This window comes from Ischnura elegans, chromosome 1, assembly GCF_921293095.1.
Source record: "Ischnura elegans chromosome 1, ioIscEleg1.1, whole genome shotgun sequence".
In the NCBI taxonomy this organism is placed as follows: Eukaryota; Metazoa; Arthropoda; class Insecta; order Odonata; family Coenagrionidae; genus Ischnura; species Ischnura elegans.
Genome location: NC_060246.1, coordinates 159,681,083 through 159,695,905, shown reverse-complemented (window position 1 = coordinate 159,695,905; position 14,823 = coordinate 159,681,083). Strand labels below are relative to the sequence as shown.

The 14,823-nt window shown below is 41.6% G+C and overlaps 1 protein-coding gene across 3 annotated transcripts in view; it reads left to right on the top strand.

The window, feature by feature from the left end:
* The first annotated feature begins 11,665 nt into the window (after positions 1-11,665).
* The window catches only part of LOC124172695 (speckle-type POZ protein B), an 87,399-nt gene continuing 84,241 nt past the window's right edge, over positions 11,666-14,823 (top strand). For all 3 annotated transcript variants that reach the window (XM_046552174.1, XM_046552167.1, XM_046552159.1), the window contains exon 1: positions 11,666-13,157. In XM_046552174.1, coding sequence (XP_046408130.1) covers positions 13,144-13,157 — 14 coding nt within the window. In that variant the 5' untranslated portion in view covers positions 11,666-13,143. The remainder of the gene's footprint in view (positions 13,158-14,823) is intronic.

Below are 14,823 nucleotides of genomic sequence, written 5' to 3'. Positions count from 1 at the left end.
TTTTTTTAAATCGCATAACAATTGATTCCATATTTCGCAAGAGGTGACATAGAAAGACCTAGCGTAAATAGATGTTCGACAGTGTGGTATGTAAAGTTCTTCCATGTGTCGTGTTGGACGTTTATTTGTTCTAGCATTATATTCTACATTTTGGCGTGAACATGTGGGAAGTTATGTCGTTATTATGTTGTACATAAATGTTGCATTATAAAGTAAGCGCCTATCTTGTATTTTTAACCATCTTAGTTTTTCAAAATATGGTGGGGAGGATATAGGAGGAGGAGGCACTATGTATATATGCACACTGCCTCCCTCTATCTAGCGATTTGATCGTTGGATTATTCTTCCTCGTAGGATAATCCCCTAAAATCGCTGGCACAGTAATGGCTTTGCCTGGCTTCGCTACCTAGTGGGCCCTTTTCGCTTCTATAGCGTTAAGGTGTTTTTCCGCGTCCCATCCCTTCCAACCCTTTCCCCACCCCAGAGGCGTCGACGGGCTCCTATCGCGGCGGCGCCTCAATCCCTTTTCCTTCCCATTTCCACTCCCCTCCCCGGGTGATCGGGCGTATAAGTCTCGGACTTGTTTTCCCGGCTCCGGTGTGTCGTGTCCTCGAAGGGCTCCCCTTGAGCCCTCATTCTCTCTGTCCACCTTGGGGTCCAACGATTTGATCGATGAGTTTTTCTTATTTATAGGAAAATCCACCAAAATCGTTGGCACATTAATGGCTGATGCCGGGTTTCGCTGGTGAGTGGGCCCTCTACGCTTCTATAGCGTTGTGGTGTTTTTCCCCGTACCATCCCTTCCAACCCCAGAGGCGTCGACGGGCTCCTATCGCGGCGGCGCCTCTATCCTTTTTCCTTCCTCTCCTCACCCTCCCCGGGTGATCGGGCGTATAAGTCTCTGACTTGGTTCCCGGCCCCGGTGTGTTGTATCCTCGAAGGGCTCCCCTGAGCCCTCATTCTCTGCCTCTCTCTCTCTCTATCTATCTCCCAATCGTACCTCCACTTAACGCAGAAATGGCTAATCGACTCAGACCAAAGACAGAAACAAACGAAAAATTTTCCCGTCCCTTCCAAGCGATAGCTTCAGCGATCACTCCAATGATGGCGTAAAAAATTACCGTTTCACGCAATGCTCATTTTCAGCGATGACTCCAGGAATGGTGGGAATCCCATCCATTTTTTTCTTCACTCGACACATCCCTTTTCCCGTCCCTTGAATAATCGCTGGTGGCGTCCTTCGGTCAATCAGAACGCGCGGCAGCAAGCAGCAATTCCAAGACCACCTTCGGCTTTTTAGTGGAGTGGTAATTTTTAAAAAGGGAAAGCGACAAAATAAGCGATGGAAAAAGGGACGGTGGGAATGACATGACGTGTGAATCAGATTCAAATGATGGGTCTGGCTCTCTTTAGGTCCCTGAAAACTTATCGCTGGAGGGACGTAAATAATTATGGATTGATTAAAGCCTGGTTGTGTTCATCACATTCATTAATTTCAAAGGGAAAATGGCCTGGAATACATTTAAGACTATAAAACTTTCGATATTATAAAATCGATCAATAAAAATAGATTCTGTAATGAAATTCACTGTGGAGACACTATAAAAGCACGATTTATCTTAAACTATACATGCCGATATTCACAGTGGTCAGTATTTGATACGATACCTTAAAAAAACTTGAATAAAAATACAGTCATGCGGGTAAAACGATAAACTATTGATTTGAATACGCGATTTCTAAGTGAGTGTAGGTTACTAAGTGATAGATCTCGACATGTGATGTACTTAAGTAAACATCCGGATAAATAAGCATTGTTGTGTTCATTACATTCATAAATGTCAAAGGGAAAACGGCCTGGAATGCTATGAAGTCTCTAATACTTTTGGTTTTATAAAATCAACCAATAAAAATAGATTCTGGGCTGAAATTCACTGTGGAGACACTATAAAAGTATGATTCATATCAATATATGCATGAAGAAACTTGATATATTCATTTATATGGATTCGATATTCATTTTTAGCTTTATCGGTCATTTCTTTTTAAAATATTTATGTTTTATTAAGTTATCGATCGTTTGGTCAAATTATTAAAAAAAACTCTTCAAACGCGCTCTTTCCTTTACGTATGCATCGTCCTCAATATCTTATAAACCAAAATAACAATAAACACCAAAACAAGCTTGAGAACATACTTTTAAACAACCTATTATAACAATAAAAGTTGTTTTTACCAGTTTCGCCTCTATACTTGCTTCGGTGTGTTTTGGTTCATTAGTCTATTGGATGGTTTATCAGTAAAGGAAAACGTTGGCAATTCTAGTTTGTCCATAATTGGACAAACCTCAGGAACTGTACGCAAGAGATATAGACATAAATATATTTCGTAATAAATGTGTGACCCGATGCGGATTTTCCCTATGGTTTGAATGACGTCTTGTTATAGTCGTCCAATAGAAGCGGGACTGCTATGGGTGTCGGAAGATTGGCAAGCAGAAACAGAAGACTTCATCACCGAAAATAAAACCGACTCATGCTTTTGAGCATAGCACGAAAAATCTCCCGCTAGATGAGTGCTGCTAGCAGTTAACCCGTCCCTTCCAAGCGATAGCTTCAGCGATCACTCCAATGATTGACTCCACTCTAACTGTGAGCTGCTCCTGGGAGAAGTGAAATTTAAAGACTTTTCATTTTTTTTAATGTGAACATTTTCGTCTTCCAAATCATAATTATTGTGGCATCTACATATCTCGCCATTAAACTTTACAGCACAGAAAACACGCAGTTTAAATCTTTCCTGAATAAAGCTGAAAATGCATACATTGTTGATGTTGCTTAAAAGCAACATTTGGGTTAATGCGAAAGTGGCGGAGAGGCCGAGTTCGCAAAACATTCCCAACACTTTAGCCGACACATAAAACAGATCTTTCAATCATTTTTCCATCCTATATGGGAAAAAAACGCACGCGTTAACACCTATTTTCAATAATGACTGCAGTATGCCAGTTTCTACAGCGACCTCACATTAAATGTCACGCCGAAGGCGCGTTTACGCCGTACCGGTAAACCATGTTTACCACAACCAGCCGGATTACAGTAGAATTATATTTTGCGCATTTGTTTGTGTTGTTTGGGGTAGTGTGGTGATTGTGTTAACAGAAACTTACATACTAAACAGTTATTGATTTTGTTTTTTTTAAGTCAACAGAAAGTAATCTAAATATATTTTTTTCCTGATATCGGTTGCAATGCAGAAGCTAGGTTAGGGATAAGTCCACGGACATCATTCCCTATCATCATTTGAAGGGGCTTAGTAGGGTAGTTTCCTTCCTCAAATAAAACGAAAGGCATTGATTGCGATTCATTACGCACCATTAAGTGTATTCATAATATACAAATTATTTGGTTGTAGAAATACCGGTTTAGACGAATGGCAATGGTCAATTTTACCCTCATTTGAAAAAGGCCCGATTGGCGCCCATGCGATGCCACTCCACGTGACGTCACACGGACCTAGTTTCTATACGAGTAGATGGGAGTTTTACATCGCCTGAGACTACTAATACATGCATGAGGCACAGAACTCAGGGAAACATGTCTTAATAATCACTTGTTAAAACTGGCTAAGGTCGGAAATTTTCCTTCGTTTGATAAGGTATTAATAATCCTTATTAAAGCCAAGCGCTACCTGCTAGCAGGGTACTCTGCTACCTGCTAGCATCCTGCGTCGTATCAGCGCTCAAAGCCTCGCCCCAAGGTCACCTCACTAGCGGCAGCGGGAACCAGAACGACGTCACTCGGAGTTTTCCCTGCATTCATACTTAGCCGTCGCGTTTTCGCGCGCTTGAAATTTTTCACTTTTCATTTAATCGCGAAAAATAGATATCGTCATTCAAAAATCTAAAATCGTGAAATACGTACTTCATGAATAATAATCTTTCGATTTAGGCAATAAAAAAATAATAGGAAACCACCCTAATCGGGAATCTGGCAGACACAGTGAATCCCCCACAGCCAGGAAAGGTGTGATGGCTTGTGAAGAGAGTGTGATGGGTCGATCCGAGGACCCTTACACTGAAAACCATCTGTGCGAAATACTTAAATTTTGAAAACCTTCTGACCACCCCTAAGAATCGTCGTCATTGGTCAACAATCCTTAGATTGGTTTGACGCAGCCCTCCACTTCATTCCCTGTCTACCAATCTTTTGACACCCACATGTCTCTTTCAAAACAATCTTTACCTGTTCCAAATATTTTGTTCGAGTTCTTCCATTTCCATTCTTATAATCCACTTGTCCCCCGACGATTGTCTTCATCATGCCATCATGTCTCAATGTACGGCGTCTTCTATTAGAGGTTTTCATGAGGATTCTCTTCTCTCCCCATCTCAGAACTTTCTCGTTAATTACTCGTTCGATCAATTTGATCATTATAATTCATGCAAACTACCAAATATCCAAATCCTCTACCCTTGATTACTGGGCTGCTGTCATTGTTCATGCCTCACTTCCGTAGTGAAGCAAACTCTAAATACAAGTTGCGATAAACAGTTTTTTATTTCTACAATGCTTAACTTTCCCGCTGTGAGTAGAATTATCTTTCGGGTGAATATTCTCTCCGTCTGATAATTTCTTCCTAGCTTTTTCCATCGCTAATTATTCTACTTCCAAAATATTAGAATTCTTTCGCATTTTCCTGTTTCTGTTTCCCTTATTTTAATATGTATCCACACATCTTCTCTCCAATTACTTACCTAATTATATCTTAGTTTTTTTAAATCGTTTTCAGCTGATATCTAACCTTTATCCCACTCATATCTACTAAAATCATCTTCAATTTTCCCCGCTGTAAGTGGGCAGTAAAACGATCTAACTCTCCCTGTCACCAATTCTGCCGAATCTCCGGAATAGAAGTACCAATTGTTCTTGAAATTTGGCCGGATATCGTGGGAGTTATCGGCTCGAGGGGTGGGCAGCATCGCATCCAGGTTAACAATGCTTCCTTCTCCTCCCAATTGCCCAGTCTCCCACGTCGACGGTCACCGGAGTGGATGGGTCTTCGAATGACCCATTTTGAAGGACACGTGGAAGCGGGCGAGGGTGAAGCAAGTGTCCCAGAGGCCTCCCACCACCACAAGAAGCACCACTGTACACCACATCAGGGCACGAAGGGAACAAGCGGCGATGTAGGGCGACCGTATGGACTCGCTGCGATGACCCCTTTTTCGTTAATCACACAAGCCAACAATGAAAAAACGTTTTTACTGAAAATAACTTATTCTAATGTTTTTTTAAGTTGCTGAATCCAAATATGATGGTTATAAAGTTGTATCACCCACCATTTATTCACATTTTACAGTTAAATTTATGATATCAAGCAATTTTAGGTTTTAACAGCTTTTTATAGTTATAAGTAATTATATTGAAAAAGTAGGTCTAATGAGCGAAGATAATGGGGGATTACTGTTGGTACTTCACCGAGAAGTTCAGCAAGCAATCCATCGCAGAAAAAGCTACACAAGAAGCTTCAAGGAAAAAAGGGAAGGAAAATGTAGACCAATTCCGGTTGACAAAAGAACCCTGTATTATCACGCTGTAGTAAATACAAACAATTTTATCACGACGAAGCGAACAGTAAGTACTAGTGATGGGTCGATCATGAACGATTCGATCAAAAAGATTGAATCACTAGGTGAATCAAATGACTCATGATTCATTTCGTTAAACAAGTCGATCATCAATCATCAATCACTCCGACTTCCGGTTTCATATCAATCATCTCGGTTTCCGGTTTGTTTCAAAATTTGGAACGATAGATGCTTGATCTCTTTTCCTCAGGGCAGAAATAGTTGTGCGAAATTAAATACTATGTTATCAAGAACTGAATACTTGTGTAATCTTTTTCTTAAATGTTTTCCAGCAGTTATCAGTATGAATAACACCAATACACGTAAAAGGAAAATATTAAGATGACTCCTGTAGGAGAACGTTAAGAAGTAGAAGTTAAAGTTGGTTACATTTTATTGTGCCGTTCATAAAATTATCCTGCAGATCAGATTCATGCATAGTGTGTGGTGTATTTTGTGTTATATATTGAGATATGTAGTTAGAAATTATTTTATTAGTGTTAAGAAACTGGCAGTTTTGCCTTCCCAAATATTTTCATGACACTACTTTCTTCATTTTTGAAATCTAATTTACTCATCTAGGAATTCACAATAAAAATAGTATATGAAATGATAATATGGATAGCAATCAGCGTTACCAATGCCCTTCGCAGATGAGGCAGTATTTATTCGATTATTCAAAGTGATTTATTACATCCATTGATTGAGTCTTTTCGATCTTGATTCCTTTTGAGTCTTTTCGATCATGATTCCTTTTGAGTCTTTTCAATCATGACTCCTTTGAGTCTTTTCGATCTTGATTCCTTTGAGTCTTTTCGATCTTGATTCATTTGAGTCTTTTCGATCATAGTGATTGAATCAATTGATTGAATCACTTATGTGACTCGAGTCAAAATGATCGACTTTGCCCATCACTAGTAAGTACAAACAATTTTATGTAACACAGTGATTCATTGATTTCCCTATATACCGTATAGGGGTATTAGACTAAATATTAAATACATATTGCTTGGAAACTATGGGTGATACAAAAAACTAAGGCCAGGTTTGGATTCGGCACATAAAAATCTATAAAGATCAGCTATTAAAATAAAAAAAGTTTTCCAACTAAATTTTTTTGTTGGCCTGTGTCATTCTAAGAAAGTGGCGCACAACGAATGTACCATTTTTGGCGCCTGACTCTGCCTCCAAGCACCCATTCACATTGAAATGAACGTAAAAACTTGGTAATGAATGCAGAATACATATGTGATACCCGGCGAGCCACCTCGAGGATGTTTGGCAGGAGGTGGGTACACACCATCATGCAGCGTTCAATAGACTATATCTTCGATTCATGGAAAAAAAAGGCCATAACAGATGCAGATGCCAGCAGGCGGTGTGAACTCTCACATGTCAAGCATTGCTCCATGCAAGTTGATACCAACCATGGAAAAAGTACAAAATTATTAAGTGCATAAATATCCATTCGAGTGGGTCGATAAATGGCTTTTTTCTGGATCAAATTTTGCCCTGTGCGGGAAAATGGTTTTTGAATAGAGGCTGGAGAGGAAGCTGATGAGAGGATCGTTATGAAAAAAAACGCAAGTGAAGAGTCTGATCTGGATTGTAGCGCTCTACGGAGCGGAAACGTGGACACTGAGGAAAGAAGACGAGAGAAGATTGGAGGCATTCGAGATGTGGGTATGGAGAAGAATGGAGAAGGTGAAATGGACACAGAGAGGGAGAAGCGATGAAGTGCTGGACATGGTGGGTGAGGAGAGACAGTTTTAGATGAGATACTGGGGCAGAAGGTTTGGATGGAGCGAGTACTTAGCGGGAAGGGGATGATGAAAAAAGTGTTAAAGGGTAGAATGTTCGTTAAACGAGGGAGGGGAAGGAAAAGAATAGGATTTTTAGATAGAATGAAAGGGCGTAGGCCTTATTGTGAATTGAAGAGGGAATTACATGAAGGAAGGGGAGGTTGCCAGAATGATTCTTAAATGCTTCATGGATCCTACCTTCATTGGTAGGATAGTAAAATTAATTTTTAATATGAGTAAAAATATACAATTTCCTCACAATAAAGGAGAATATGGTAGTGAATGAATAGCTAAAATTGATTTTAGACAAAACCCGAGGATCAAAACGACTCATGGATCAGTGTTAATGATAAGCGATTGGGGCCTGGATTCCCGGAAACTCGCGTAGGCAAGATATCGCCACAGAGAATAGATTTGAATGACATAGGTAGTCTAGAATTTGGGAAGCTGCCCCTTCTGTTTATCAAGATGACATGATTTCATCCGAATATTGGTTTTTAAAAAGTCCGTGCTCATACTTTATAAATATCGTTACCTTTTTCGAACTTTGTGGGCTTTTCAACTTTGAAAGAGAGTACTGCTGTAGACCATATCTGCCAGGAATTCTTACATTGTGTAGCTCATAGCTATTGGAAATACACTTATGTCGATTAAATCTAAACTTGAAGCTTGTACGTGGTGGAAGGCTCCATATTACCAATAAAAGACACTTTGTCACTTATGTCGCTGCATTGTCTACGTCATAATTCAGTTAGAGCACAATATAAGAAGGGGTGTTGAGTGAGGATTGTTTCGGCGCATCTTGTTATAAACTTAACGGATCTCTCACTTGGCAATCCGCCGCAAAAACAAAAGTTTCCATAATTCGAGAGTTGTCCACTCGTTTTAAGAATGAGCCCCTGCTAAATATTGTCCCAGGATATTTTTATAAATTAAGAAGGGGATCCTCTCATATTTGTTGCCTTTCAAGAAAATATCCTTTAAATAAGAACTAATATCCGCGCATATCGTAAAAAACATTCTCGCCGGCCCCTTTATGTCTTTTTTAAATGGCACCTTATATATTTTATTTGGCAATTCATTCCCTATCCTAAAAGACTTATTCAAAAATGTAGCACAGTGAACCATTAACATAAGCAGTGTTATGAAAAATGACTGACTCACTAGCGCTTAGTGCAGGTACGCGGGTATTGGAACTGCTCCACTTGTTGACATTGACAGTGATCAAGTGAAAACATAGTAAAATGCACACTAGTCATTCAGTCAACCATCGTCCATTGAATTGCCGAATAAAAAATATAGGGTGCCATTTAAAAAAGACATACCGCTGTTTATACCTTTGCAAATAACAAAGCTACAAGGAAGGCAATAATGCTGATTAATGTCCCCCTGACGGCTAATGAACATTTGCTTGACACATTTTTGAATTTGCATCTGGACGAAAAGTTATATCGGGTGGTCAAGATAAATGGGACACCCTGTATGAACATGAAATGCAGACGCAAACTCTGAAATAAACGTGGGGAGAGAAATGGAAAATCTGCTTCAAACCAATCCTAGAATGGGGTAGAACATTCTTTAAAAATTACAATTTCCATGACTTTTCTTCCGGGGGAGAATCGACGCCGATGACAAAGAGGCAGCCAAGGAAAGACAGAACTCCATTTCAATTCGGTGTGCGAGGCAATTTTGCTGTTAGCCCATCAAAAGAATTATTCATGGCATCCAAGTCGCCTTCATTGAAAAGTTAATCTCTTTCAATTTTGAAATAAACGCCCCAGAGTCATGGAGATCACATGGGTAACGTTTGGGGAATAGAATGCAGAATCGACGGATTTAATATTTCGTTTTTTAGAACCATAATACTTGCGGTAGCTCTAGGATAGCCTGACTCGGCAGGGGCGCAGCTAAGAATTAAGGCTGGGGGGGTTAAGGTGCAACTAATACCAACCCTACCAGGGTACCCACTAGGATAAGAGGTAGGTGAGAGATTAATAAATTGCGGAAGTTTAAGATAAATGGATCAAAATTGTGAGTTTTACGGCTTTCTGAGGGAGATTTTATTAATCCTTACACTTTTCTATAAGTAATATCAATCAAATTAAGTAAAATGGATTAAACTTAAAATTTTCTGTGAGCTCAGGGCGGAGGGTTTATCCCCCAAAACCCTCCCCCCTCGCTGCGCCACTGTGACTCGGAATAGGAAAAATAGTCTCTGAATTCATAGTTTATAGCATACTGTACATATGCGTGAATTTCTTGACATGTTATAACTCATGCATGAGTCACTTATCACGCTAACTTTTCGATTTGATATTACGAAGTAGTAGTTTTATTTGCGTGGTAAGTATGTTCGTGTCCTTAGCACTCTTCTAGCTTTGGGTCTGACCGCGTGTCGTTGTCCTGGGTGCTTGGTCTGTTTGCGACAAGGCAGCGCGTGTCTCATTAAGGTTAGAATGAGTGCTGCATGTCTGATGTGGAATTACCCCTTGCCGCATACCCTGGTGGTGGCTAGCACGATGCCTCGTAAACGTAGATTTAGATGAAAATGAGTGTTTTACTCGGAAAGATAAGAGCCACCCGTCAACGCCCACGGGTGCCATATGGCACCCAGTGCAGTGCTGAGCCAATACTCCTGCAATGCATTTAATATGTGAATTTTAGCGTACATTTCGGTGCACATACTTAGTAGAAGGTTTCCTCTATTATTCACTCAGTTTGAATTGTGTTCATTGTGTTGAGCTCATATGTATCATATTTTTAAAAAGTGAAATATGTGTGAATTTAAAAAAACTTTGGGCGCTGATGGGGATAAATTCCCATTTTTGTCACGTTTTAAATATTTCGCTGATTTTTTTAGAGTAAACTTGTGTAGGTAAGTCCATTCGCTCAGCTCCGTGCTTGAATTTCGTATATGTAGGCAGGGAACATATTCTGCATGGGGGTCGGTTTCTGGGCAACTAGCTCTTTTTTCACGTGAAACTCTTGGGGATATCATGAGGGTGTCGTGAATCATACCAACGAATGAAAAAAAAAGTTAGGATGAGTGACGCGCTAGGCTCACACAGATTGCTCGAGCATATAATAATATATATGAGGGGGTTAGAAGTTAAACGGTACGAGTGATTTTTTTCCTAAACAGAGTTGGGGATAGAAATTTTGTAAAGAAAACAAAACTAAATCGTCTAGATATGTAGTAATGCATTTGATTTTCCGCTCAATGTAACCAAAGAACACAGGATCACTCATATCCTTTGACCACTACGCTTTTGTATACATCTTTTATCAATTCATGTTTACAACTCGGTTTAGGAAGAAAATCTCTTGTACCCCTTGGCTTCTCACCCCCTCGCATTATCTTTTCGAGCGACACGGAGAGCATCATAGAAGAACCTAACTATATTTCTAGGTGCGACATTGGCCAAACGGAAAGGTATAGTAAAATTCACTAACTCTTGGTTTACTTTGTGGTATTCCATTATAAGTTTTTCCTGGATATACACAATTACTTATACCACTTTTTTATATAAGAGCGCGACCCGGGTTTCAATGAATAATCATCATCATCAGGCGCTGATTATGATTTGTTTATCTTATTTATTTTATTCTGGCGTCCGTTTTAAAATTCATCAAGTAACTAGGTAACAATAAGGTAAACAAATCATAATTAGCGCCTGATGATGATGATTATTCATTGAAACCCGGGTCGCGCTCTTATATGAAAAAGTGGTATAAGAAATTGTGTACATCCAGGAAAAACTTATAAGGTATAGTAGTTGTTTTTCCAATTAACACTGAAGGACTTTAAGAAATACTACTCGGTATGTGCATGCCCTTTTATTGTTAACGGCTAAGACCCCGCCTGTTGAAGCGGCTTGCCGGTTATCGTGTAGATAGAGGTATTTGTATCGTCCAATTCCATTGAAAATGTCTTCGTAGTTGCTGAGTATGTGCTTGGGGAACGGTACGCGCTCTGCTAAGGAAGAGCGGACAATGTGATCAGTATGACGCTGCCTCGTGGCGTGCGAGTGAGTGAATGTGAGTGTGAGTACTTGCGTATATCGATGTGTTTGTACGTAGGTTGTCCGGTGCGTGCGTGAGCCACTTTCTCGTCTCCCTGCACACCCTCCTCTCTCCCGCCTATCTCCCTCCCCTCCTCCGCCGACTCCTCTTCCCCCTCCGGCGAGGAGGCGACTGCAGCCAGGGTCGCCAACAGATGTCTCTGCGGTCGACGCGAAGGGCGCAGTCGGGCGGCGGTAGGCGTTGCGAGAGGACGCCTATCTCGCATCTGCAACGCAATTGCCCACACACACACACAATATCTGACACTGCAGAATACAAAGCTAGCCGCCTTTGCTTATCAAGTTGTGATTTGAAACCGCTCTTGCAGCAGCAGCAAACTATACTGAGGCGTGAGCACTACTTCCACCGGAGAGAGAGGAAAGTTGTTTCTACGTATTGTTGATTGACGAAGGCTGCGGAGGAATACGTTCAAAATCATTGTTGCGGTGGCGTCGAGTGTTTGGCGTTGAGTCTGCAGGACGTGCGTCAGCTTTGCAGCCCCGTCCGTCCTCCTGCCATCTACCTCCCTCGGCCGTGAGTGGTGTGGAGAGAGAGAGAGAGCGCCCGTTCCGGGTGTCCTCCCCCCTCCCCTCCTCTCCCCCACCCCCTGCCAACCTCCCCTCCCTCTCTTGGAGAGCCGAGGTCGAGCCGTCATTCGCTCGAGACCAAAGGTGAGTGGGAGACTGGCTGAGGCAGGCACAGTCCGCGATCGCAACGGAGAGAGGCAGCAGTGGTCGTCCGTGCCTCACGCAACCCAAGACATCATCTACCTACATACATTTTGTACTGCTCCCTTCCCTTCTTGAGAGAGAGAGGTGTACCTATAGCGGACGGAGAGAGAAAGGCCTATTGTGTGATATCGAGTGATAGTGTGCCGTGAGTGAGTGAACCAGCTGGAAGGCCTTCCGCCAGTTTGTTCCATTTGCACGTCGGCTCTTCGTCTGTCGGAAAAGTGAATCTTTTAACTCAGCCGCCTCTGTTTTCTTCAAAGTTTCCAATCGTATCGCCGAATAGAGAGGTGTCTTGGCGCCTTTTTTACACCACTGCTGCTTCGATTTGTCATCGCTTCCTCAGTGGTGGTGTGTGATCTGTTCGACTCATTTCTCACGTCTTGGATTATGTTGCTGAAACCATAAGTGTACCGATAACCGTGTTGATCCACTTTTATAATTCCCTGCTGCGTCCATCCTCGAGATAAGAGGAAAGAAGATAATATATCCTAGAGAAGACTTGCATGTATTTTTTCAAGACTTCCTCATCAATCTTGAGTGATCATTTTGGCCATGGTGCCTGCTATCTTCATCCTTCGTGTTTGACGAAGACTTCCAAGTTTCCCTTTGCATAGGGAGGGAAAAGAGTGATTGTTTTTCTACTTGTTCAGTGCATTTTTTGTAATCCAAAGGAGTCTCATATTATTCAAGTCTATAATGGGTGAAGAACCGTGTGTCGTGTGAATAGCTTGTTAGCAATAAGAAAGTGCTTAGGAAATTTTATAAATTCCGCACCTCGCCCAAGTCGCGGGGTGTGCTTCGCTGCTGTTTTCACGGAGTTTAGTGATACTTCTTTGATTTACTCACGGAAAGGAAAAAAGTGACCCGCGGCGTGACATCAAGAGGACCTGGTGATTCACAGGTCATCATTTCCAGAAGCATGGCCTTGGCGAGGTGAGTTTCGCTCAGAGATTCGTCTTTGTCTTCAACATTTAGAAGACGACGCTATTCTCTTTTCCCCTTATATGTAAGAGACATTTATTGCTATTCTTGCTGTGTGGTGGTGTATATCCGAGGGAAGTGAAAATTGTGCCTAATCAGATGATGATGCTCATCCCATGAGTTTAATTTTTAGTGTGTTTGATTCATTTGCTTTAGTTTCACTCTCAGACTGGTTGGTCCTAACACTGCGTGTATTCTATGAGTGTAATTTTTCTGGCAAATATCTTCTGGAAATGTGCAGGAGTGATGGAGATGGGTCTTTCTCCGATAAGTCACCGGTTCCGTGTACGGTCTAGGTCGCCTTCGCCTCACGTTTGTGTGCCCCGTGCCGGCTCCCAGCCCCCAAGCGCCAATTCTTCATTGCGCAGGACTGCTACAGTATTACTGACACATGTCTACACGTGACAACATTTTTTTTCGCTTTAATAGCTTCGGAAACACCGACGAAAGCTTCCTTCTCGGTATGAGTAAGATAACGTTATTCTCTGGAATCCGATGTAAAGCGTACTTGCGATTTAAGAAGTCGGGACGTTAGTTTTGAACATTTAGGAGCTGTAATTTCTAATCTTTGGTGATTTGGTTGGTGAGAATTGCGATTCTTCCTGAATTTTCTCCTTAAATACATCCAATGTGCCTGCTCGATAGTTATTCCCTTAGCCTTTCGGCCGTGGGGAATATTCTCGTTGCATTACTGAAATCGTCGTAAGTGGGGATGTGATGAAAGATCGAAATCGTACATGTTTAATCCGTTTCTGTCCATCTGTCACAGTGGATTTGTGTGTATATACCTCTTAGTCCGATGGCCATAGGAGTCGAACGATTTTTGGTGTACTCTTTTACTCAGAATCCATTGTAAGAAATCGTGCACATATACCTTGAGCTCGTTGGGTCTTGTTATCTTATCTCATTGTTTGGTATTATACGGTGTTTTTCTTTTTCGAACCCTCGTGATTTTCCGATAGTATTTTATTTTGCGTCCAAATTGGAAGTTTTCATACATTTTCTTTGTTTTGCTGACCATATTACCAACGCTACGTCCGTCGAATCCAAAATATCACATTTCGCTGCAATTATACACTTTATTTCTGCATCATAGAGATATTTCGTACGTATTTTTTCACCTTGCATGTCATGTTTCGTGTCCAAATGTAATGCATGTTTTTCGGGAATGGTGTTTTCGAGTTTCCGTACGTCGAGTTCTCCTTCCTTTTGGTTCACTGTCCTCACGCCAAGATGGCCATCCTCCCCTGTCTTCAGCACGCGAGGGTGGCTGATGCGTGCGTCCGCTTGGGGTGGTCGCCCCTACAGCTGTCTCGTCCCTTTTCAGCAACCGCCTGGCCCTCGCCTCGCACTAGAATTCATTCCCCTTCCCTGTAGTTTGGGCGAAGGAAAAGGACATGTGTGTTAGAGCCCGTCCCCCCCTTATTGCCGCCCCTGTATCCCTCACTCTCTCTCTGCAGGGCTGCGCCACTGGCCGCCGCATTTCCACTTTTTTCGGGGTTTTCGTTCCTCACATTTCTTTTTTTAACCGTTCGTGTACAAATTCCATAATGCGTAATTTCCCGGGAGGGAAGGCATGTCGGCGATTGTGTGCTCCATGTCGCGTGCACCTGACATT